The following is a 23,678-nucleotide window of genomic DNA, read 5'->3' as shown; positions in this document are numbered from 1 at the left end:
GATCTTCACTGAGGTAACGCACAGCAGTAAAGCTGTGTGCTATTGCTCCCACACAGCACACACAAACGGCAGTCACTGTAAGGGTGCAGGACGCAGGGGGGCGCCCTGGGCAGCAATAAAACCTCTTTTTCTGGCAAATGTGTATATATACAGCTGGGCACTGTATATATAAAGAGCCCCAGCCAGGTTTTTTCGATATTTAAGCGAGACAGAAGCCTGCCGCCGAGGGGGCGGGGCTTCTTCCTCAGCACTCACCAGTGACATTTTCTCCACAGCACAGCGCTGAGAGGAAGCTCCCCGGACTCTCCCCTGCTTATCCACGGTGAAAGAGGGTTTTAAAGAAGGGGGGGGGGACACATAATTGGCGCAATATACAGATTACAGCGCTATCTGGGTAAACATATTGTGTATTTTTTCCTGGGTCATTGGCGTTGGAGGAGTGCTGGCATACTCTCTCTCTGTCTCTCCAAAGGGCCTTGTGGGGGAACTGTCTTCAGATAAGAGGATTCCCTGTGTGTGTGTGGTGTTTCGGTACGCGTGTGTCGACATGTCTGAGGTAGAAGGCTCTCCTAGGGAGGAGATGGAGCAAATGAATGTGGTGTCTCCGTCAACAACGCCGACACCTGATTGGATGGATATGTGGAATGTTTTAAGTGCTAATGTGAATTTATTGCACAAAAGATTAGACAAAGCTGAGGCTATGGAACAGGCAGGGAGTCAACCCATGTCTGTCCCTATGTCGCAGGGACCTTCGGGGTCTCAAAAGCGCCCACTATCCCAAATAGTAGACACTGATACCGACACGGATTCTGACTCCAATGTCGACTACGATGATGCAAGGTTACAGCCAAAACTAGCTAAATGTTTACGATATATGATTATTGCAATAAAAGATGTTTTGCATATCACAGAGGAACCCCCTGTCCCTGACACGAGGGTACACATGTATAAGGGAAAGAAACCTGAGGTAACCTTTCCCCCTTCTCATGAGCTGAACGAGTTGTGTGAAAAAGCGTGGGAATCTCCAGACAAAAAACTGCAGATTCCCAAAAGGATTCTTATGGCATATCCTTTCCCGGCTAAGGACAGGATACGGTGGGAATCCTCCCCTACGGTGGACAAAGCGTTGACACGCTTATCCAAAAAGGTAGCGCTGCCATCCCAAGATACGGCTACCCTAAGGGATCCTGCTGACCGCAAGCAGGAGGTTATTTTGAAGTCCATCTACACACATTCTGGTACTTTACTCAGACCGGCTATTGCGTCGGCTTGGGTTTGTAGCGTGGAAGCAGCGTGGACAGATACCTTATCAGCGGAAATTGAGACCCTGGATAAGGATACCATCTTATTGACCCTAGGACATATAAAAGATGCTGTCTTATATATGAGAGATGCTCAAAGAGACATTGCTTTGCTGGGTTCTAGAGTCAACGCTATGTCGATTTCTGCTAGACGAGTCCTATGGACCCGGCAATGGACAGGTGATGCCGACTCAAAAAGGCATATGGAGGTTTTACCTTACAAGGGTGAGGAATTGTTTGGAAAAGGTCTCTCGGACCTGGTCTCCACAGCTACAGCTGGTAAATCCATTTTTTTGCCTTATATTCCCTCACAGCCTAAGAAAGCGCCACATTATCAGATGCAGTCCTTTCGGTCACAGAGAAACAAGAAAGTACGAGGTGCGTCCTTTCTTGTCAGAGGTAGGGCAGAGGAAAGAAGCTGCACAACACAGCTAGTTCCCAGGAACAGAAGTCCTCCCCGGCCTCTACAAAATCCACCGCATGACGCTGGGGCTCTGCTATGGGAGTCCGCCCCAGTGGGGGCACGTCTTCGACTTTTCAGCCACATCTGGGTTCACTCACAGGTGGATCCCTAGGCAATAGAAATTGTTTCTCAGGGTTACAAGCTGGAATTCGAAGAGGTGCCTCCTCGCCGGTTTTTCAAATCGGCCCTGCCAGCTTCTCCCCCAGAAAGGGAGTTAGTGCTAAATGCACTTCACAAATTGTATCTTCAACAGGTGGTGGTCAAGGTTCCCCTACTTCAACAAGGGAGGGGATATTACTCAACCCTGTTTGTAGTCCCGAAACCGGACGGTTCGGTCAGACCCATTTTAAATTTAAAATCCCTGAACCTATACTTGAAAAGGTTCAAGTTCAAGATGGAATCGCTCAGAGCGGTCATCGCCAGCCTGGAAGGGGGGGATTTTATGGTATCCCTGGACATAAAGGATGCATACATTCATGTTCCCATATATCCACCTCATCAGGCGTACCTGAGATTTGCGGTACAGGATTGTCATTACCAATTTCAGACGTTGCCGTTTGGGCTTTCCACGGCCCCGAGGATTTTCACCATGGTAATGGCGGAAATGATGGTGCTCCTGCGCAAGCAGGGTGTCACAATTATCCTGTACTTGGACGATCTCCTCATAAAGGCGAGATCAAGAAAGCAGTTGCTGAGCAGCGTGTCACTTTCACTGAAAGTGTTACAGCAACACGGCTGGATTCTCAATATCTCGAAGTCGCAGCTGGTTCCTACGATTCGTCTGACCTTCTTGGGCATGATTCTGGATACGGACCAGAAAAGGGTTTATCTTCCGATAGAAAAGGCTCAGGAACTCATGACCCTGGTCAGGAACCTATTGAAGCCAAAAAAGGTGTCAGTGCATCACTGCACTCGTGTCCTGGGAAAGATGGTGGCATCGTACGAGGCCATTCCCTTCGGCAGGTTCCATGCGAGGACTTCCAATGGGACCTACTGGACAAGTGGTCCGGGTCACATCTACAAATTTATCAGTTGATCGCACTGTCCCCCAGGGTATCTCTCCTGTGGTGGATACAGAGTGCTCATCTTCTAGAGGGCCGCAGGTTCGGCATTCAGGACTGGGTTCTGGTGACCACGGACGCGAGCCTCTGAGGTTGGGGAGCAGTCACACAGGGAAGAAACTTCCAAGGGCTTTGGACAAGTCAAGAGGCTTGTCTTCACACCAACGTCCTGGAGCTGAGGGCCATATACAACGCCCTTCGCCAAGCGGAGACCTTACTTCGCGACCTACCAATTCTGATTCAGTCAGACAACATCACCGCGGTGGCTCATGTAAACCGCCAAGGCGGCACAAGGAGCAGAGTGGCGATGGCGGAAGCCGCCAGGATTCTGCGCTGGGCGGAAAATCATGTAAGCGCACTGTCAGCAGTGTTCATTCCGGGAGTGGACAACTGGGAATCAGACTTCCTCAGCAGGCACGACCTGCATCCAGGAGAGTGGGGACTTCATCAGGAAGTCTTTGCACATATTGCAAGTCAGTGGGGACTGCCCCAGATAGACATGATGGCGTCCCGCCTCAACAAAAAGCTACAGAGGTATTGCGCCAGGTCAAGAGACCCTCAGGCGGTGGCTGTGGACGCCCTAGTGACACCGTGGGTGTTCCAGTCGGTCTATGTATTTCCTCCTCTTCCTCTCATCCCAAAGGTGTTGAGAATGAAAAAAAGAGGAGTACAGACAATTCTCATTGTTCCAGATTGGCTGGGAAGGGCCTGGTATCCGGATCTGCAGGAGATGCTCACAGAAGATCCGTGGCCTCTTCCTCTAAGGCAGGACCTGTTGCAACAGGGGCCCTGTCTGTTCCAAGACTTACCGCGGCTGCGTTTGACGGCATGGCGGTTGACCGCCGGATCCTAGCGGAAAAGGGCATTCCGGATGAGGTCATTCCTACTCTGATAAAGGCAAGGAAGGACGTGACAGCTAAACATTATCACCGTATATGGCGAAAGTATGTTTCTTGGTGTGAGGCCAGGAATGAATTCCAGCTGGGCCGTTTCCTTCACTTCCTACAAACTGGAGTGAATTTGGGCCTAAAATTAGGCTCCATTAAGGTTCAGATTTCGGCCTTATCCATTTTCTTTCAGAAAGAATTAGCTTCTCTTCCAGAAGTACAGACTTTTGTGAAGGGAGTGCTGCATATTCAGCCTCCTTTTGTACCTCCAGTGGCGCCTTGGGACCTGAATGTGGTGTTGAGTTTCCTTAAGTCGCACTGGTTTGAACCACTTAAAACGGTGGAGTTAAAATATCTCACTTGGAAGGTGGTCATGTTGTTAGCCTTGGCTTCGGCTAGGCGAGTGTCGGAATTGGCGGCTTTGTCTCATAAAAGCCCCTATCTGGTTTTCCATATGGATAGAGCGGAATTGCGGACCCGTCCTCAATTTTTGCCTAAGGTGGTGTCATTTTTTCATATGAACCAACCTATTGTGGTGCCTGTGGCTAAGCGAGACTTGGAGGATTCCGAGTCCCTTGATGTGGTCAGGGCTTTGACAATTTACGTGGCCAGAACGGCTAGAGTCAGAAAAACAGAAGCACTGTTTGTCCTGTATGCAGCCAACAAGGTTGGCGCTCCTGCTTCAAAGCAGACTATTGCTCGCTGGATCTGTAACACGATTCAGCAGGCTCATTCTACGGCTGGATTGCTGTTACCAAAATCGGTCAAGGCCTATTCCACTAGGAAGGTGGGCTCTTCTTGGGCGGCTTCCCGAGGGGTCTCGGCACTACAGCTGTGCCGAGCTGCTACTTGGTCGGGTTCAAACACCTTTGCAAAATTCTATAAGTTTGATACCCTGGCTGAGGAGGACCTCCTGTTTGCTCAATCGGTACTGCAGAGCCATCTGCACTCTCCCGCCCGTTTGGGAGCTTTGGTATAATCCCCATGGTCCTTACGGAGTCCTCAGCATCCTCTAGGACGTAAGAGAAAATAAGATTTTAAACCTACCGGTAAATCTTTTTCTCGTAGTCCGTAGAGGATGCTGGGCGCCCGTCCCAAGTGCGGACTACTTCTGCAAGACTTGTATATAGTTTTGCTTACTAAAGGGTTATGTTATAGTTTCATCGGTCTCGGACTGATGCTATGTTGTTTTTCATACTGTTAACTGGTTAGTATATCACAAGTTATATGGTGTGAATGGTGTGGGCTGGTATGAATCTTGCCCTTGGATTAACAAAAATCCTTTCCTCGTACTGTCCGTCTCCTCTGGGCACAGTTTCTCTAACTGAGGTCTGGAGGAGGGGCATAGAGGGAGGAGCCAGTGCACACCCATACCTAAAGTTCTTTCTTAAAGTGCCCATGTCTCCTGCGGAGCCCGTCTATCCCCATGGTCCTTACGGAGTCCCCGGCATCCTCTACGGACTACGAGAAAAAGATTTACCGGTAGGTTTAAAATCTTATTTTTCACAAGATATACTCTAATACGTATTTTTCTCTGTGCTTTTAGTCACCATATCTCTCCTGTATCTCTGCTTGTGCTGACTACACTGCGCAGGGGTTTGGGTAAGAGGTATTGTGCTGCTGCCAATTGTACTGTGTTACCTGATACTGCAAGTTATATCATGTCTGCTTCTGAAGGTAACGGTTCTGGGGCTGAACACACTGCCGGTGTTGCTGAAGCCACAGACCCCTATGAGGAGACTATAGCAGCTGTGGGCTCTGGTTCTGGGGGCTCCTTGCCCCCCAGTGGGACTGTGACAACGGGGGTACATAATGACCCACCGTGGGCTACTTTCTCCACGCTTCTACATACGCTAGTTACTAAACTAACACCCCCTATGGGACCTCCTATGCCGGTGCAACCGTGTGTGGTCCCCGCAGCTAACCCGCCTTGGGCGGACAATTTATCTGCTCAATTGAAGAAGTTGAACCAGTCCTTGACTACTAAAAAGTCTGACCCGCGCTCGCCTAAGACCAAGGGGTCATCTAAGCGAGCTCTTATCTCCTCACAATCCACTGCTGTCACTGACACCTCGTCTGATGAAGATGGCACTTACACTGACCCCACAGATTCTGACACCGATACTGCGGATGGGGAGGGTAGTTCACATGTGGATGTTCCTGATCTTTTGGAGGCTACTAACTTAATTTTACAGATTACGGATGATCCCGAGCCATCCGCCCCTACTAATAAACCAGATAGGTTCAAGCGTCAGAAGGTGGTTAAACAAGTTTTACCTCACTCTGACCATTTAGTGGACATACGTCAGGAACCCTGGGGAAACCCGGGTAAGAAGTTTGTGCCTCAAAAGAAGATGCTGGCTCGCTATCCCCTCGTGCCAGAGCTGTCTAAAAATTGGGAAACGCCTCCTCCAGTAGACTCATGTGGCTAGGATGGTGGTTTCCTCAGCTCTACCTGTCACTACCGTCACGTCTCTAAAAGAACCTACGGATAAACGTGTGGAGGGTTGTCTGAAAGCGATTTACACCCTCACGGGTGCTGCACAAAGTCCCACTACTGCAGCAACATGGGCTGCAGAGGCTATTGAAGCATGGGCCTTGGAGTTAGAAGCTGAAATCTCTTCTGACCATGCTAGACAATGCTTGTCATATATTGTCACAGCTTCTCACTATATTAAAGAGGCGGCATCTGATGCCGGTATCCTAGCAGCCAAGGCCTCTACTACATCAGTCCTGGCTCGCCGGATATTGTGTCTGAGATCCTGGTCTGTTGATCTGGATTCTAGAAAAACCCTGGAGGTACTCCCTTTCAAGGGAGCTATTCTGTTTGGGGAGGACTTAAATAAGATAGTGGCTGACTTGGCTACTGCCAAAACTGCCTGTCTGCCAAGTACCGCTCCTTCTGTGTCGAAGGCTAAAGGAACTTCCTTTCGTCCTTCAGGTAAAGCAAAAGGTCAGGCGTACAACAAGCAGGCCCACACTTCCAAACCTGGTAAGCCGAAGCCCAAAAGAGCCTGGGCTGCCCGTCAGCCAGCTTCCAAGACCGATAAGCCTGCCGCATGACAGGGCGGGCCTCCCCCTGGGGGATCCCAGGGTGGGGGGCCGGCTTCTAGGGTATACCCAGGAATGGTTGAAGACCACTTCAGATGCCTGGGTACGGGAAGTCATCACTCGAGGTTACGCCATAGCCTTCAAAAAACAACCCCCTCATCGATTTTGCCAGACAGACATCCCGTTGGACCAGACAAAGGCAAACACTCTACATTCGGTGGTGCAGACCCTCCTGGATACAGGAGTCGTAGTACAGGTGCCTCTTGCTCAGAGGGGCCGGGGGGACTATTCTCCGCTGTTTCTGGTCTCGAAACCGAATGGGTCCTCCTGGCCCATTCTCAACCTCAAGGCATTGAACAGGTTTGTGAAAGTTTCCAAGTTCCGTATGGAAACTCTTCGCTCTATAGTTCTGGCCTTGGAACCTGGGGACTACATGGTCTCCCTGGACATACAGGATGCTTACCTGCATATTCCTATAGCAGTGTCACATCAGAAATACCTGAGGTTTGCGATTGGCAACCTCCATTACCAGTTTCGGGCGTTACCTTTTGGTTTAACTACGGCTCTGCGAGTCTTCACCAAAGTTATGGCGGTGATGACGGTGGTACTCCGCCGTCAAGGTGTCAGGATACTGCCGTATCTGGACGACTTGTTAATCCTGGCAAATTCCCCAGAAATTCTACGTCATCTGGATATGACTGTCCAGTTTCTACAAGCCCACGGGTGGCTCATCAACTGGAAGAAATCCTCCCTGGTCCCTGCTCAGAGCATGGTGCACCTGGGAGCGCTATTGGACACTCACAACCAGCGGTTGTTCTTGTCTCAGGAGAAAGTCCTGAAGCTTCAGGACAGGATTCGTTGCTTCCTTTCTCTTCCGCAAGTGTCGATACATTCGGCGATGCAGGTGCTGGGCCTCATGGTATCAGCATTCGACATGATGGAGTATGCTCAATTTCATTCTCGCCCCCTCCAGAGGCTGATTCTAGCCAAGTGGGACGGCCTGCCTCACCGGACCAGGTCTCACATGATCTCATTGACTCCGGAGGTCCGTCTGTCGCTGCACTGGTGGCTCCAGGACCAACGATTGTGCAGGGACCGTCCCTTCTGGATATCCGACTGGGTCCTGTTGACGACAGATGCCAGTCTCAGAGGTTGGGGAGCGGTGCTGGAGAAAAATAAGATTTTACTCACCGATAAATCTATTTCTCGTAGTCCGTAGTGGATGCTGGGACTCCGTAAGGACCATGGGGAATAGCGGCTCCGCAGGAGACAGGGCACAAGAATAAAAGCTTTAGGATCAGGTGGTGTGCACTGGCTCCTCCCCCTATGACCCTCCTCCAAGCCTCAGTTAGGATACTGTGCCCGGACGAGCGTACATAATAAGGAAGGATATTGAATCCCGGGTAAGACTCATACCAGCCACACCAATCACACCGTACAACTCGTGATCTGAACCCAGTTAACAGTATGATAAACGAAAGGAGCCTCTGAAAAGATGGCTCACAACAATAATAACCCGAATTTTTGTAACAATAACTATATACAAGTATTGCAGACAATCCGCACTTGGGATGGGCGCCCAGCATCCACTACGGACTACGAGAAATAGATTTATCGGTGAGTAAAATCTTATTTTCTCTGACGTCCTAGTGGATGCTGGGACTCCGTAAGGACCATGGGGATTATACCAAAGCTCCCAAACGGGCGGGAGAGTGCGGATGACTCTGCAGCACCGAATGAGAGAACTCCAGGTCCTCCTCAGCCAGGGTATCAAATTTGTAGAATTTAGCAAACATGTTTGCCCCTGACCAAGTAGCTGCTCGGCAAAGTTGTAAAGCCGAGACCCCTCGGGCAGCCGCCCAAGATGAGCCCACTTTCCTTGTGGAATGGGCTTTTACAGATTTTGGCTGTGGCAGGCCTGCCACAGAATGTGCAAGCTGAATTGTACTACAAATCCAACGAGCAATCGTCTGCTTAGAAGCAGGAGCACCCAGCTTGTTGGGTGCATACAGGATAAACAGCGAGTCAGATTTTCTGACTCCAGCCGTCCTGGAAACATATATTTTCAGGGCCCTGACAACGTCAAGCAACTTGGAGTCCTCCAAGTCCCTAGTAGCCGCAGGTACCACAATAGGTTGGTTCATGTGAAATGCAGAAAACACCTTAGGGAGAAATTGAGGACGAGTCCTCAATTCTGCCCTGTCCGAATGAAAAATTAAGTAAGGGCTTTTATATGATAAAGCCGCCAATTCTGACACACGCCTGGCTGAAGCCAGGGCTAACAGCATCGACACCTTCCATGTGAGATATTTTAAGTCCACAGTGGTGAGTGGTTCAAACCAATGTGACTTTAGGAAACTCAAAACAACATTGAGATCCCAAGGTGCCACTGGAGGCACAAAAGGAGGCTGTATATGCAGTACCCCTTTTACAAATGTCTGAACTTCAGGCACGGAAGCCAGTTCTTTCTGGAAGAAAATTGACAGGGCCGAAATTTGAAACTTAATGGACCCTAATTTTAGGCCCATAGACAGTCCTGTTTGCAGGAAATGGAGGAAACGACCCAGTTGAAATTCCTCTGTAGGGGCCTTCTTGGCCTCACACCACGCAACATATTTTCGCCAAATGCGGTGATAATGTTTTGCGGTTACATCCTTCCTGGCTTTGATCAGGGTAGGGATGACTTCATCCGGAATGCCTTTTTCCTTCAGGATCCGGCGTTCAACCGCCATGCCGTCAAACGCAGCCGCGGTAAGTCTTGGAACAGACAAGGCTCCTGCTGGAGCAGGTCCTTTCTTAGAGGTAGAGGCCACGGGTCTTCCGTGAGCATCTCTTGAAGTTCCGGGTACCAAGTCCTTCTTGGCCAATCCGGAACCACGAGTATAGTTCTTACTCCTCTCCTTCTTATGATTCTCAGTACTTTTGGTATGAGAGGCAGAGGAGGGAACACATACACTGACTGGTACACCCACGGTGTTACCAGAGCGTCCACCGCTATTGCCTGAGGGTCCCTTGACCTGGCGCAATACCTGTCTAGTTTTTTGTTTAGACGGGACGCCAACATGAACACTGCTGACAGTGCTATCACATGATTTTCCGCCCAGCGAAGAATCCTTGCAGCTTCTGCCATTGCCCTCCTGCTTCTCGTGTCGCCCTGTCTGTTTACGTGGGCGACTGACGTGATGTTGTCCGATTGGATCAATACCGCCTGACCCTGAAGCAGGGGTTTCGCTTGACTTAGGGCATTGTAAATGGCCCTTAGTTCCAGAATGTTTATATGAAGAGATGTTTCCATGCTTGACCACAAGCCCTGGAAATTTCTTCCCTGTGTGACTGCTCCCCAGCCTCTCAGGCTGGCATCCGTGGTCACCAGGATCCATTCCTGAATGCCAAATCTGCGGCCCTCTAGTAGATGAGCACTCTGCAGCCACCACAGAAAAGACATCCTTGTCCATGGCGACAGGGTTATCCGCTGATGCATCTGAAGATGCGATCCGGACCATTTGTCCAGTAAATCCCACTGAAACATTCTTGCATGGAATCTTCCGAATGGAATCGCTTCGTAAGAAGCCACTATTTTTCCCAGGACCCTCGTGCACTGATGCACTGACACCTGGCCTGGTTTTAGGAGGTTCCTGACTAGCTCGGATAACTCCCTGGCCTTCTCCTCCGGGAGAAACACCTTCTTCTGGACTGTTTCCAGAATCATTCCTAGGAACAGTAGACGTGTCGTTGGAATCAGCTGCGATTTTGGAATATTTAGGATCCACCCGTGCTGACGTAACACTACCTGAGATAGTGCTACTCCGACTTCTAACTGTTCCCTGGACCTTGCCCTTATCAGGAGATCGTCCAAGTAAGGGATAATTAAGATGCCTTTTCTTCGAAGAAGAATCATCATTTCGGCCATTACCTTGGTAAAGACCCGAGGTGCCGTGGACAACCCAAACGGCAGCGTCTGAAACTGATAATGACAGTTTTGTACTACAAACCTGAGGTACCCTTGGTGAGAAGGGTAGATTGGGACGTGGAGATAAGCATCTTTGATGTCCAGAGACACCATATAGTCCCCTTCTCCAGGTTCGCTATCACTGCTCTGAGTGACTCCATCTTGAATTTGAACCTTTTTATGTAAGTGTTCAATGATTTCAGATTTAAAATTGGTCTCACCGAGCCGTCCGGCTTCGGTACCACAAACAGCGTGGCATAATACCCCTTTCCTTGTTGTAGGAGGGGTACCTTGATTATCACCTGCTGGGAATACAGCTTGTGAATGGCTTCCAAAACTGCCTCCCTGTCGGAGGGAGACTTTGGTAGAGCAGACTTCAGGAACCGGCGAGGGGGAAACGCCTCGAATTCCAGTTTGTACCCCTGCGATACTACCTGTAGAATCCAGGGGTCCACTTGCGAGTGAGCCCACTGCGCGTTGAAATTCTTGAGACGGGCCCCCACCGTCTCTGAGTCTGCTTGTAAAGCCGCAGCTTCATGCTGAAGACTTGGCAGAAGCAGGGGAGGGCTTCTGCTCCTGGGAAGCGGCTGCATGGTGCAGTCTTTTTCCTCTTCCTCTGCCCCGGGGCAGAAATGAGTGGCCTTTTGCTCGCTTGTACTTATGGGAACGAAAGGACTGAGTTTGAAAAGACGGTGTCTTTTTCTGCTGATGTGAGGTGACCTGGGGTAAAAAGGTGGACTTTCCAGCCGTTGCCGTGGCCACCAGGTCCGATAGACCAGCCCCAAATAACTCCTCCCCTTTATACGGCAATACTTCCATATGTAGTTTGGAATCCGCATCCCCTGACCACTGTCGCGTCCATAATGCTCTTCTGGCAGAAATGGACATAGCACTTACTCTTGATGCCAGGGTGCAAATATCCCTCTGTGCATCACGCATATATAGTAATGCATCCTTCAAATGCTCTATAGTTAACAATATATTGTCCCTGTCCAGGGTATCAATATTTTCAGTCAGGGAATCCGACCACGCGACTCCAGCACTGCACATCCAGGCTGAAGCGATAGCTGGTCGCAGTATAACACCAGTATGTGTGTGTATACTTTTTAGGATATTTTCCAGCCTTCTATCAGCTGGTTCTTTGAGGGTGGCCGTATCAGGAGACGGTAACGCTACTTGTTTAGATAAACGTGTGAGCGCTTTATCTACCCTAGGGGGTGTTTCCCAACGCGCCCTAACCTCTGGCGGGAAAGGGTATAGTGCCAATAATTTATTAGAAATTAGCAGTTTTTTGTCGGGGGAAACCCACGCTTTATCACACACCTCATTTAATTCATCTGACTCAGGAAAAACTATTGGTAGTTTTTTCACACCCCACATAATACCCTTCTTTGTGGTACTTGTAGTGTCAGAAATGTTCAATGCCTCCTTCATTGCCGTGATCATGTAACGTGTGGCCCTACTGGACATTACGTTTGTCTCCTCACCGTCGACACTAGACTCAGTATCTGTGTCTGGGTCTGTGTCGACCCACTGAGGTAACGGGCGTTTTAGGGCCCCTGACGGTGTCTGAGACGCCTGGACAGGCACTAATTGATTTGCCGGCTGTCTCATGTCGTCAACAGTTTTTTGCAAAGTGCTGACATTGTCACGTAATTCTTTAAATACGATCATCCAGTCAGGTGTCGACTCCCTAGGGGGTGACATCACTAACCCAGGCAATTGCTCCGCCTCCACATCATTTTCCTCCTCATACATGTCGACACACACGTACCGACACACAGCACACACACCGGGAATGCTCTGATAGAGGACAGGACCCCACCAGCCCTTTGGAGAGACAGAGGGAGAGTTTGCCAGCACACACCAAGCGCTATATATATATATACAGGGATAACCTTATATAAGTGTTACTCCCTTTTATAGCTGCTGTTTTTATTATTAGCTGCCAATAGTGCCCCCCCTTCTCTTTTTTACCCTGATTCTGTAGCAGGTCTGCAGGGGAGAGTCAGGGAGCCGTCCTTCCAGCGAAGCTGTGAGGGGAAAATGGCGCTTGTGTGCTGAGGAGATAGGCTCCGCCCCTTCACGACGTCCTTATCTCCCGCTTTTTTCTGGAAAAATGGCAGGGGTTAAATACATCCATATAGCCCAGGAGCTATATGTGATGTATTTCTTTTTGCCAACCTAAGGTATATCTGTTATATTGCGTCTCAGGGCGCTCCCCCCCCAGCGCCCTGCACCCTCAGTGACCGGAGTGTGAAGTGTGCTGAGAGCAATGGCGCACAGCTGCAGTGCTGTGCGCTACCTTAGTTGAAGACAGGACCGTCTTCTGCCGCCGATTTCACCGGACCTCTTCGCTCTTCTGGCTCTGTAAGGGGGCCGGCGGCGCGGCTCCGGGACCCATCCAGGCTGAACCTGTGATCGTCCCTCTGGAGCTAATGTCCAGTAGCCTAAGAAACCCAATCCACTCTGCACGCAGGTGAGTTCGTTTCATCTCCCCTTAGTCCCACGACGCAGTGAGCCTGTTGCCAGCAGGACTCACTGAAAATAAAAAACCTAAAATAAACTTTTATTCTAAGCAGCTCAGGAGAGCCACCTAGCCTGCACCCTTCTCGTTCGGGCACAAAAATCTAACTGAGGCTTGGAGGAGGGTCATAGGGGGAGGAGCCAGTGCACACCACCTGATCCTAAAGCTTTTATTCTTGTGCCCTGTCTCCTGCGGAGCCGCTATTCCCCATGGTCCTTACGGAGTCCCAGCATCCACTAGGACGTCAGAGAAAACTCCCTTCAGGGTCGGTGGACCAAGGAGGAATCTCTCCTCTCGATCAACATTCTGGAATTGCGGGCGGTCTTCAATGCGTTGAACCTGGCCCAGCATTTCATTCAGAACCGTCCTGTTCAAGTACAGTCGGACAACGCCACCACAGTGGCTTACATAAATCATCAAGGCGGCACTTGAAGCCGTTTGGCAATGAAGGAAGTCTCACAGATTCTACATTGGGCGGAACGCCATCTACCGGCCATATCAGCAATATTCATTCCGGGAGTCCTGAATTGGGAAGCGGACTTTCTCAGTCATCAGGACGTACATGCCGGAGAGTGGGGCTTCCATCCAGAAGTGTTTCAACTCCTAGTGGAAAAGTGGGGCCTTCCAGACGTAGATCTGATGGCGTCTCGACACAATCACAAGGTTCCGGTCTTCGGAGCAAGGACAAGGGATCCTCAAGCAGCATTCGTGGATGCGCTGGCGGTGCCGTGGAGGTTTCGGTTGCCATACGTGTTCCCTCCGGTGTCACTCCTACCCGGGGTAATTCGGAAGTTCAAACAAGAAAGAGGTATTCTGCTTCTCATAGCTCCAGCGTTGCCCAGACGGCACTGGTTATCAGACCTGCACGGCCTATCATCAGAGCGTCCAATTCTACTTCCACAACGTCCAGACCTCCTCGTTCAGGGCCCCTGTGTCTACCAGGACCTAGACCGCCTGTCTTTGACGGCGTGGCTCTTGAAGCTTCTGTTGAGGGCTAAAGGGTTTTCTGAGGCGGTCATTCAAACTATGTTGCGGGCCCGGAAACCGGCTTCTGCTCGGATTTACTATAGGGTCTGGCATTCTTACTTTGTTTGGTGCGCATATAACCATTATGACGCTTCCAAGTTTAGTATAGCCAAGTTGTTGGCCTTTCTTCAGCAGGGCCTGGACTTAGGCCTGCGTCTGGCCTCCCTCAAGGTTCAAATTTCTGCCTTGTCGGTGTGGTTACAGAGAAAGATTGCAACCTTACCTGATTGTGGCTCCTTGGGACTTGTCGGTGGTTTTGGAGGCATTGCAAGAGTCTCCGTTTGAACCTCTTGGTTCAGCTGATCTTAAGTGGCTTTTCCTTAAGGTGGTGTATCTGCTGGCTATTGCTTCAGCTAGAAGTGTGTCGGATTTGGGTGCCTTGTCTTGTAGTTCCCCATATCTGATATTTCACCGGGCGGTTCTTAGGACTCGTCCCGGTTATTTGCCTAAGGTGGTTTCTTCGTTCCACCTTAACCAGGAGATTGTGGTTCCGGCACTTGTTTCTCCTGATCTGTCTCCCAAAGAGCGGTCTTTGGATGTGGTACGGGCTCTCCGTATCTATGTGAAGAGAACTGCTTCTATTAGGAAATCTGATTCTCTCTTTGTGCTGTTTGCTCACAAGCAGACTTTGGCCAGATGGATTAGAATGGTGATTGCACATGCTTATGTGAGGGCTGGTCAGCTCCTGCTCACATTATGGCCCATTCTACTCGGTCTGTTGGACCTTCTTGCCCGCCGTGGTGCGACCCTTGAACAATTGTGCAAGGCGGCTACGTGGTCCTCAGTGAACACGTTCATAAGGTTCTATGCCTTCGATACTGCCGCTTCCCAGGATGCTTCCTTTGGACGCCGGGTTCTTGCGCCCGCTACAGTGCGTCCCCTCTCATAAGGAACTGCTTTAGGACATCCTCGATGTCTTTCCTTGTGGAGCCCAGTGTACCCCGCAGCAGAAAACGAGTTTTATGGTAAGAACTTACCTTTGTTAAAACTCTTTCTGCGAGGTACACTGGGCTCCACAAGGCGCCCACCCTGACGCACTTAGCTTCTTTGGGTTGGTATGGCATTAGCCGCTGACACTTCTCCTGTCGTGATAGTGTGGTGTATGTGGCTCCAAACTGTTGTCTTCTCTTTTCCTGCTACTGCATTGGGCTGGTTAACTAAAAACTGAGCTCCTGTGCAGGGAGGCGGGGTTATAGAGGAGGCAGCGCTATGGATTCTGGGAACAGTCAAAGCTTTTGAGCCTGTTGGTGCCTCGGATCAAAATCCTACTCTACACCTCTATGTCTTTCCTTGTGGAGCCCAGTGTACCTCGCAGAAAGAGTTTTAACAAAGGTAAGTTCTTACCATAAAACTCGTTTTTTAGTGGTTCCTTTGTTGCATACAATGTTAGTGGTATAGGTTTCATAAAGTGAGCGCTTTGATATTATTGCATTATAGTATCTAGCATAGGGCTGGTGAAAGCTTCAATGTTGCGACCGATGGTGGCGTCTAAAGACGCATAAAGCATGATTGCAGCTCCTGTAGTTAGTAACTGGTGGGTGTCTCAGTCCTTGAATATTGGGATGCACGGATGTACACCAGGGTAGGGCATTGTAGTGGCATTAGCATAGTCACAGATGCAACTGCAGCAAAAGACAAGGAGAGCCGCAACTGCGTCTAACTCAGGATCATGTCCTATGAAAAGTGATCCCGCCCCCTCAGCAAACTCCACCCCCTCAACAGACACCGCTACCATTAGGGCTGCTTCCATACATTTTCCATCCCAATCCATCCCTGGTGGGACATCACGCAGCACTTGGGTTGCCAGAGAGAGATCAGGAATAGAACGACAGAGTGGGTGATGCAGCGGAGGATGAAGCCTGCTGCACCCATATCAAATGTGAGGGAGCGCTGCTGTGCGGTGCCAGGTGCCTTAGAGAGTCTGTGTTTCTTCTCTCTTGAAGAGATTTGCACAAAGGGCTCAACGAGCGTTTCACCGCATGATTTATCAAGAATTTCTGATAAAGCCCCCGGTGAAACGCACGTCAAGCCCTTTGTGCACACAGAGGACCCCCAAACCACAAACCCTTGTCCAGCAGGGAAGAACTCTAGCAGGTATCTGACCTTATCTGTCTCAGTTGGTCTCTCATCAGCCAACCCTCTAGTATACTGCCCTGCACTGCTTGTACATCAGGGGTTTACTAGTGGGAATAATGGTGACAGTAGAAACAGCTCTAACTTTCTTCTTTGTACCACTAGTTTGGAATCTTCCCTCCAATGCTTCCTTTATCACCAAATGACTGTCCCCAAAAAGGACTATGATGTGGGAATAAGGACCTGTTACCCATCAGATCTTTTACTGAATGGAGACGTTTGTTAGAGTATGATGCATGTCAAATGGAGTATACTTTTCAATGGTTTTGATTTCTCAGTTACATGTTGTCTAGCACCTATAGAACATGTATCTGTGACACCCGCTGGGCAGAAGAGACTACCAGTACTGAGCTACTGCCTGCTAATAACAGTTATGGAACAGGTCCAAGCCTTCTAAATCCCCTTGGCAGGCATGCATAGTAGTGTTCACTCTAGAATTCGGGCAGGGCGCCGGATTGAGAGGGGCACACGCGTGTGCGCGCACTGCCAAAAAGGGGCATGGCCATGCAAATAGGGGGCGTGGTAATTTTGTGTCAAAAAGTGGGCGGTTCAGCCCACAGACGTTAAAACAGGGGGCGTGGGCGGTCGGCAAAGTCACTGTTGGGGGCATGGCCAGCACCTACGGAGGTGCTGGGCTTCCCCCAAGCTCTCTCATAGCGTGAATGGATGCCGCGCATGCGCACGACATCTTTACACGCTGGGAGGGCAGGATGCGGGCGGCCGTTCTAGCAGGGCGACGCAGAAAGGGCAGGGTGGATTTTGCCCTTAAAAAAATCGGGCAGGACGCGGTGCCCTGCTAAAACAGCCTAGCGTGAACACTACATAGGTATACATGTGGGAGTATGAGCATTATCTGTGTTATGGAAGCGGCACTTTTGCAGTTTGTAAATGACTGTAAGCTCTCACGCCCAGGGCCCCTTGTATCCTTCATCAAACTCCTATGTACTTTGTGGTTTTTGGCGACCAATATACAAGGAGAGTGATAAAAGATTTGTGTTGCCCCTCAGTACTTGTGCCCAGTGTGACATTGTACTTCTCGGTTTAAACTTATTCAACTGTTGTCTTTTATCATCCATGGGGTTCGAGCCCCATGGATTTGTAATGTGGATCTACCTCCCTCTAATGGCACAAGTACAATTGTATAAGTTGTTGGGCAACTCACAAAGATGTCCTGTCATGGACTTTCTCATGCAAAAGTAACAATGGAATTAATGATCATTGATTCGGTATTGTACGATACTTAATTATGTGGTTTCTGACCAGGATATGCAATTTATTTTGCGTTTTTGGAGGACATTTTTGTACTGCCCTCAGTATTAATACCTTCCATCTGAAATCCAATGATCAGACCGCGCTCACCAATCTGTCCCTAGGACAATGTCTCAGCCGTTATACTTAACCTATGGGGCATATTCAATTAGCCGCGGGCAGATAATCTCGAGCTTTAACACCCCAGAGCTATTCAATTTTAAGCCAATTTCCTCCCGCCGTTAGCCCACAGCTAACGTGTATTAACCCAGAGATTCTGTGTTAAGTGCCCAGAGCTATTGGTTAATGCAGAGGTTCTCAAACTCGGCCCTCAGGACCCCACACAGTGCATGTTTTGCAGGTAACCCAGCAGGTGCACAGGTGTATTAATTACTCACTGACACATTTTAAAAGGTCCACAGGTAGAGCTAATTATTTCACTTGCGATTCTGTGAGGATACCTACAAAACATGCACTGTGTAGGGTCTTGACGACCGAGTTTGAGAACCTGTGGGTTAATGCATTGGTTAACGCACTTGGTTAATGGTTCCTGCAATTGCATCACAGTATTGTGAACGCATCTGCCTGCCTGATTGACAGGCAGAGGCGTTTGAGGAGAGGGGCGGGGGCAGTCGGCAGTTCTGGAAACGGGGCTTTGTCGTCCTTTTTTCCTGGAGTGGTGAGGCCAAGGACTGCGTCATAAGATGCAGTTTCCTTTGACTCTCAAGCCGTCCTGCGATGGCTAGCCTGCGTAAGCCATCGCAGATGACCATCACGACCGATGGTCACAGATGAACAGACTGCAACTCCGGTCACCGCGCTGCGATCGCAAGTGCAGCAAGGAGGTGTGTAACACCTACTGCATGTGCATTGAAAGGATTGCATTTGCAAAGCTGCTGCGATTAGCTTTTCAGTTGCGATACATACTAAATGAGGGCCTAGATTCGGATTGCTACAATAAAGTCTTCATATATTATGGGAAAAAGACAATCTCCATAATGCTGAATCAGTTTTAAGGTTTGGCAATGAAGCTTGGCTCTCTACTCTTTACCTGAACGTTAGCATGCCCACCCATGAGTTACTTAAAAAAAGAATTGCCACGAAAATTTGGCACACGTCGGCCCAATTGTCGTCTGACTTGAGCTCCTAGACTCCATGGTGTTTTTCATGTTTATCTACTGAAACCTGTGATTTTCTAGTTGTATCTTGCCTCCACCAGATTCTATTCAAGTTGATGCTCGTGAATAGCCCTGAGAGAATTTCATCGGATATATCCTGGGAAATCGTGCCAGGTACTGTCTTGAGAAGAGGAAATACTACCTCCAGCCACTAGATGTCGCCACTTGCTCATGAACTTGCCTTTAACCAAGATGGCCACTATTACCACAAGTTAATCTATCTTGGTTCCTTTTCCCCATTTGGGCCTGTAAAATAGGCATTCCATGAATAGACCTTCGCTTCAGTTTTCTATTTTTCATGGCTCCGAAACCTTTTCCAATTGCGTTTCCTTCTGTGTCGGACACAGATTAATCCTGACCACATGCTGTGCACTCTGACCCGGCTCTCTCCTCACAGAGCTTATCGTCGTCATATCCCAGGGCAACCAAAATAATTCTGTCTGACAATATAAAATAAATACATATCTGAAAACCAGAAGGCAGCCATATGGGTAACGCAATGAAGCAGAGCATGTACAAGCCAATAAATTATAGTAATTAGAAAGTAGAAACCTTCTTCAGTGTCCAAACCTTGACGACCTAGAGAAGCAGGAAATGTAGAATGGATAAATGGCACTATTAAGATTTTGGCCATTAGAAACAAACATTTTCACGTCTTAAGTGCACGTCAGTCAGATCCAATGCCAACTGTATTCCAGAATGAACCTACTAAATCGGTTCTAGTAAACAATACTCCATTGACAATTATTTATCTTAAACCAATGACCTGTTAGGATACTTGCTGCAGTTTGCATCACTTAGTATAGCTCCAAGACACTGTCAATCTGATCTTTACGCAAGGGGGTTGGTGATGTTAAACCTTTTTCACATCAATTGTAGGATTCATGTCAGTTTAGAAGGACCTTGTGTTATTTTGTATAAAATAGAAGAGAACGTGACCCAATTGGGCACCTAAAAAATAAAAGCCGGCAGTCTTCGGTGGCTTGGATGGATGTTGATGAAATTGCTACCTGCAGATAATGATAATTGATGATTCATTTGATCTGTCTTCGATGTTGTGTTGTTTTAGAGTTATCTCTGGACGTGGTTGGTAAATTTGGGAAATCATAAGCATTTAAAGGCAAGATGGACCATTGGGGAAATTGTAAATGTTTATGGAAAGCTTTGAGTAGTGGAAAATGAAACGTGTCTGATGACCTGAACTGACAGCAGAGCTTTAAAAGGATCTGTGGTATTTCCAATTTGGAATCTGTGTCCTCCACCTACAATTGCCAGCAGACCTCCACCGTTTACAAGGGAACCAATCCACAGTGTGTAGTGACTCTTCGTTAAAGAGGTCCCAGGGTACTTCCATGGAGTTGGTAATACGTAGCCACCTAATGCTAAGCCTTATTCTGACTCTTATGGCCTGTTTTCTACAATACTGGCCCGATTTCAATAATAATATGTGACATTTGACGTGAATGACCTTTTTCCCACACTACACCATCATACACCAACATCAATTTTTAAAGTTATATAGGGTTAATGACCAACATTTTCTATGTACGATTTTTAGGCCTTTATCTACTGTATGTCATAAATAAATGTTCTTCCTTGTTACATCTCTCCACATGGTTGGCTGAATGCCATTGGAACAGCCACCCTTAGTAGTGCCTGATTGGTTGCAATAACCACTACACACATCAATGGGAAAAATGACTGTGGACCCACCTAAATGCTATGCCTGTAACTACACAGGCTGGCTTAGATCTGGTATTATCAGTTATTTATATGGCGACACAAGAATCGTCCAGCTCTTTTGCAGATATCTCTACTCAAGCAAGGTAAGTCCTCATATTTCAGCGAGAGATTTAGTAATTTGAGAGACATGCCAATTTTCTGTCACAGAAGATTTTGAGAGTCTGGGTATGAACAGTGATAATGTTGACATTCATCTGCACATGATCAGCACAGATGTGCTGCAAAAAAACGATGTTCCCTTCCTAGAGATTTTAGTTCTGCTCGCGTGGCATTTTGCGGCGCGATTTTGGGAGTGACGTTGACGGTCACAGACCGCAATATCACTCCCAGGTGGCCGCAGCAGGAGTAGGATCTCATCCATGACATGACGGGGAACACAGCGTATGTAATAAGATCTGGTTAGGTGACGCACTTCTGGCTGCGGTCGTATCCCATATGTTTATGCCAGGCAAGTGGTTAAGGTTCTCGGGTCAGTGTGCGTGTACCTATGATAAATTTGATACTAAAGCAAGGCGCACACTATGTTTTGGACCGATTCAACATTCTGAACACATTTTTAGCAAATCAAAGTGCCCAAAATCTGAGCTACACACTAAGTGATTTCTGTTATATATATTTTTTTTTAGTAACCGATTTCTGGTGCAGCACACTGAATTTGCATATGTCCACCCCCAAAAGGAGGATGACGTAGTGACAACATATCGAATGGAGTGCTGTCAGAATTATGTGAATGCCCACACACTGCTCGATATCAAGAGATTGAGGCAGAGATTTTATGTCTTGGCCGACCGATCCGATTATGAAACGAACGTATTTGTGACCATGACTTCTCTGGTTAATCGGTGAAACGATCGTTCATGCACACGATAATGCATGCGATAAAACAGGCCGAGCACATGATTACTGTAAAATTGGTCCAATAATTGTGTAGTGTGTACCTAGCTTACTGCCACTGTATCTAGCCTTGTGTTATAGTTAGTAATTTTAAGTTTGTGTTGATATATGCGGATTTGTGACTATTGCAAAATGCAGATTCTATGAGTTTTCTCTACTCATGGCATCAATTTCACCTAATATCTACATTGGGTGATTGCAAGAGGTGGTTTTAACCTATAAAGCATCTACACATTACAATAACGGATACTAATAACTTATATAACAGTGCGAGAAACAGATTTATTATTATCTGCAACACAGGTAAGTTGGACATACATACAGTGCAGTCATAACCGTTGCTCAGAAGATTATGTATAAAACAAATGAACATATTAAGAGAACAATCTGTACCAACAGCTCCCAATATTTCCTAATAAACACAGATAACACGGGTGACTGCGAGACACCAGATGGTCTGTGCCTCATGTCACCAATTAATTTTTCAAAGTATTTTTTCCCCCCAACAACACAGAATCTTAGTGCAGATCTAGATATACCCTGAGCTGTGTTATTAGCTTCTGAGTTCAGAAATAAAGGAACAGGCGACCCGAGGAAGTGGCTAACAGTCATACGTCCGTTTCACACAGTAATACTGTCCTAAAGAGCTGAAATGGAATTGGACCAGTGCAGTAGATCAGGGGACACTATTAACTGAGGGGGAAATGGAAGAGTGGGAAAAGAATTCCACCATGGGACAACAAGCAATTACATGCAGCAGCCGTGCTTGCAGTACATTGTGTGCGGTCAATGACTGGAGGCAAGAGAAGCCACAGGGTGTACAATATGTCTTCCCAATGTGAGATAGGACATACGCTAATGATTGGATGGCCGTGACACTCCTCCACACACTGCTATACAGCATGCTAATGATTGGATGGCCGTGACACTCCACCTGACTGGATGGCTGCTGTTCTCCAAACACTGCTATAAATTATAGTCCTGATTGGGTGGGCACGGTACCTCTCCACACACTGCCAGAAATCATGGTACATAGCATGGAAACCTAGGTAGAGAATGACTGGATCCGCTGTAAAAGTACCTTGCAGACTGCCATTCATGAATATGGTTGTCTTAATCTTTTTGACCTACCAGGCAGAATTCAAATCCAGAAGTTCATTCACGCCGTATATTTTGCTGCCCAACATATACGCCAGCCAAAAAAAGTTGATGCACATCCCCAACCCTCAATAATGCTCTTATGTTACAGGGTAAGACCAAACATTGTGCGATAAAGTCCTGGGGCCAATATTTAAACTCTATGAATGATGGCACTTTTATATAAAAGTGGGGGTAGGGGGATCACTACCAACATTACTGTTTGAATGAATAAAATTAACCTTTGACGACTACCTCTGTCAGGTTTTTTGTATCTATGTATTTTCTCTCTGAAATAGTTTTTCCTGCAGGAAGATCAGATACTTGTGCAGAATATTTCCCTCACTCGGGACACGGAAATGGCTTCTCGCCTGTGTGAATTCTCTGGTGATAAAGGAGGTTGGATTTCTGTGTAAAGAATTTCCCACAGGTGATGCATGCAAAGGGCTTCTCGCCGGAGTGAGTCCGCTGGTGGATCACCAGATGGGATTTGTGTTTGAAGGACTTCCCGCACTCGGAGCAGGAGAACGGTTTCTCGCCGGTGTGAATCCTCTGGTGCTCGGTAAGGTGCGACCTCCGCGTGAATCGTTTCCCACACTCGGAGCAGGGAAATGGCTTCTGCCCCGAGTGGATTTTCTGGTGCCGGATGCGATTTGAGATATGGGTGAAACATTTACCACAGATAAGGCAGGGAAATATTTTGTCGCTTTTATGAGGTAAACCGCGTGTAATATCCGAATGATTAGCAAACCATTCTGTATCCTTAGATGGATTACACATTATAACCGCACTGTGGGGTACTGGGTGCATGTTTGGGGTAATCGTGTCTTCTGATGTAAAATCTCTTGAGAGGTTATTTTCCAGGTCACACTCTCGGGATAAAAGGAGTTGTCTCTCTGAGTTATTCCTGTTGTACTGGCCATCTGTGGAGAAGAACATTAACATACGTACACATGAATGCTCCTCATTGTAAAAGCACTTCTAATAGAAACAGTGACCAAACATTTCCATACTATTACCATCTACGATTTGCGTGAGCCAGCACAATTCCAGCACGGTAGTAATTACATTTAACCTTGT

General features: G+C 48.0%; 1 protein-coding gene across 1 annotated transcript in view; it reads right to left on the bottom strand.

Annotated features, from left to right (window-relative positions):
- Positions 1–23,678, bottom strand: part of LOC134983990 (gastrula zinc finger protein XlCGF57.1-like) — a 102,197-nt gene that overhangs the window by 56,915 nt on the left and 21,604 nt on the right. Inside the window, exon 7 of the mRNA XM_063949653.1 lies at positions 22,952–23,521. Coding sequence (XP_063805723.1) covers positions 22,952–23,521 — 570 coding nt within the window. The remainder of the gene's footprint in view (positions 1–22,951; positions 23,522–23,678) is intronic.

This window comes from Pseudophryne corroboree (assembly GCF_028390025.1).
Source record: "Pseudophryne corroboree isolate aPseCor3 chromosome 3 unlocalized genomic scaffold, aPseCor3.hap2 SUPER_3_unloc_3, whole genome shotgun sequence".
In the NCBI taxonomy this organism is placed as follows: domain Eukaryota; kingdom Metazoa; phylum Chordata; class Amphibia; order Anura; family Myobatrachidae; genus Pseudophryne; species Pseudophryne corroboree.
The sequence above is the reverse complement of the archived record's forward strand: the minus strand, read 5'-3'. Positions and strand labels throughout refer to the sequence as shown.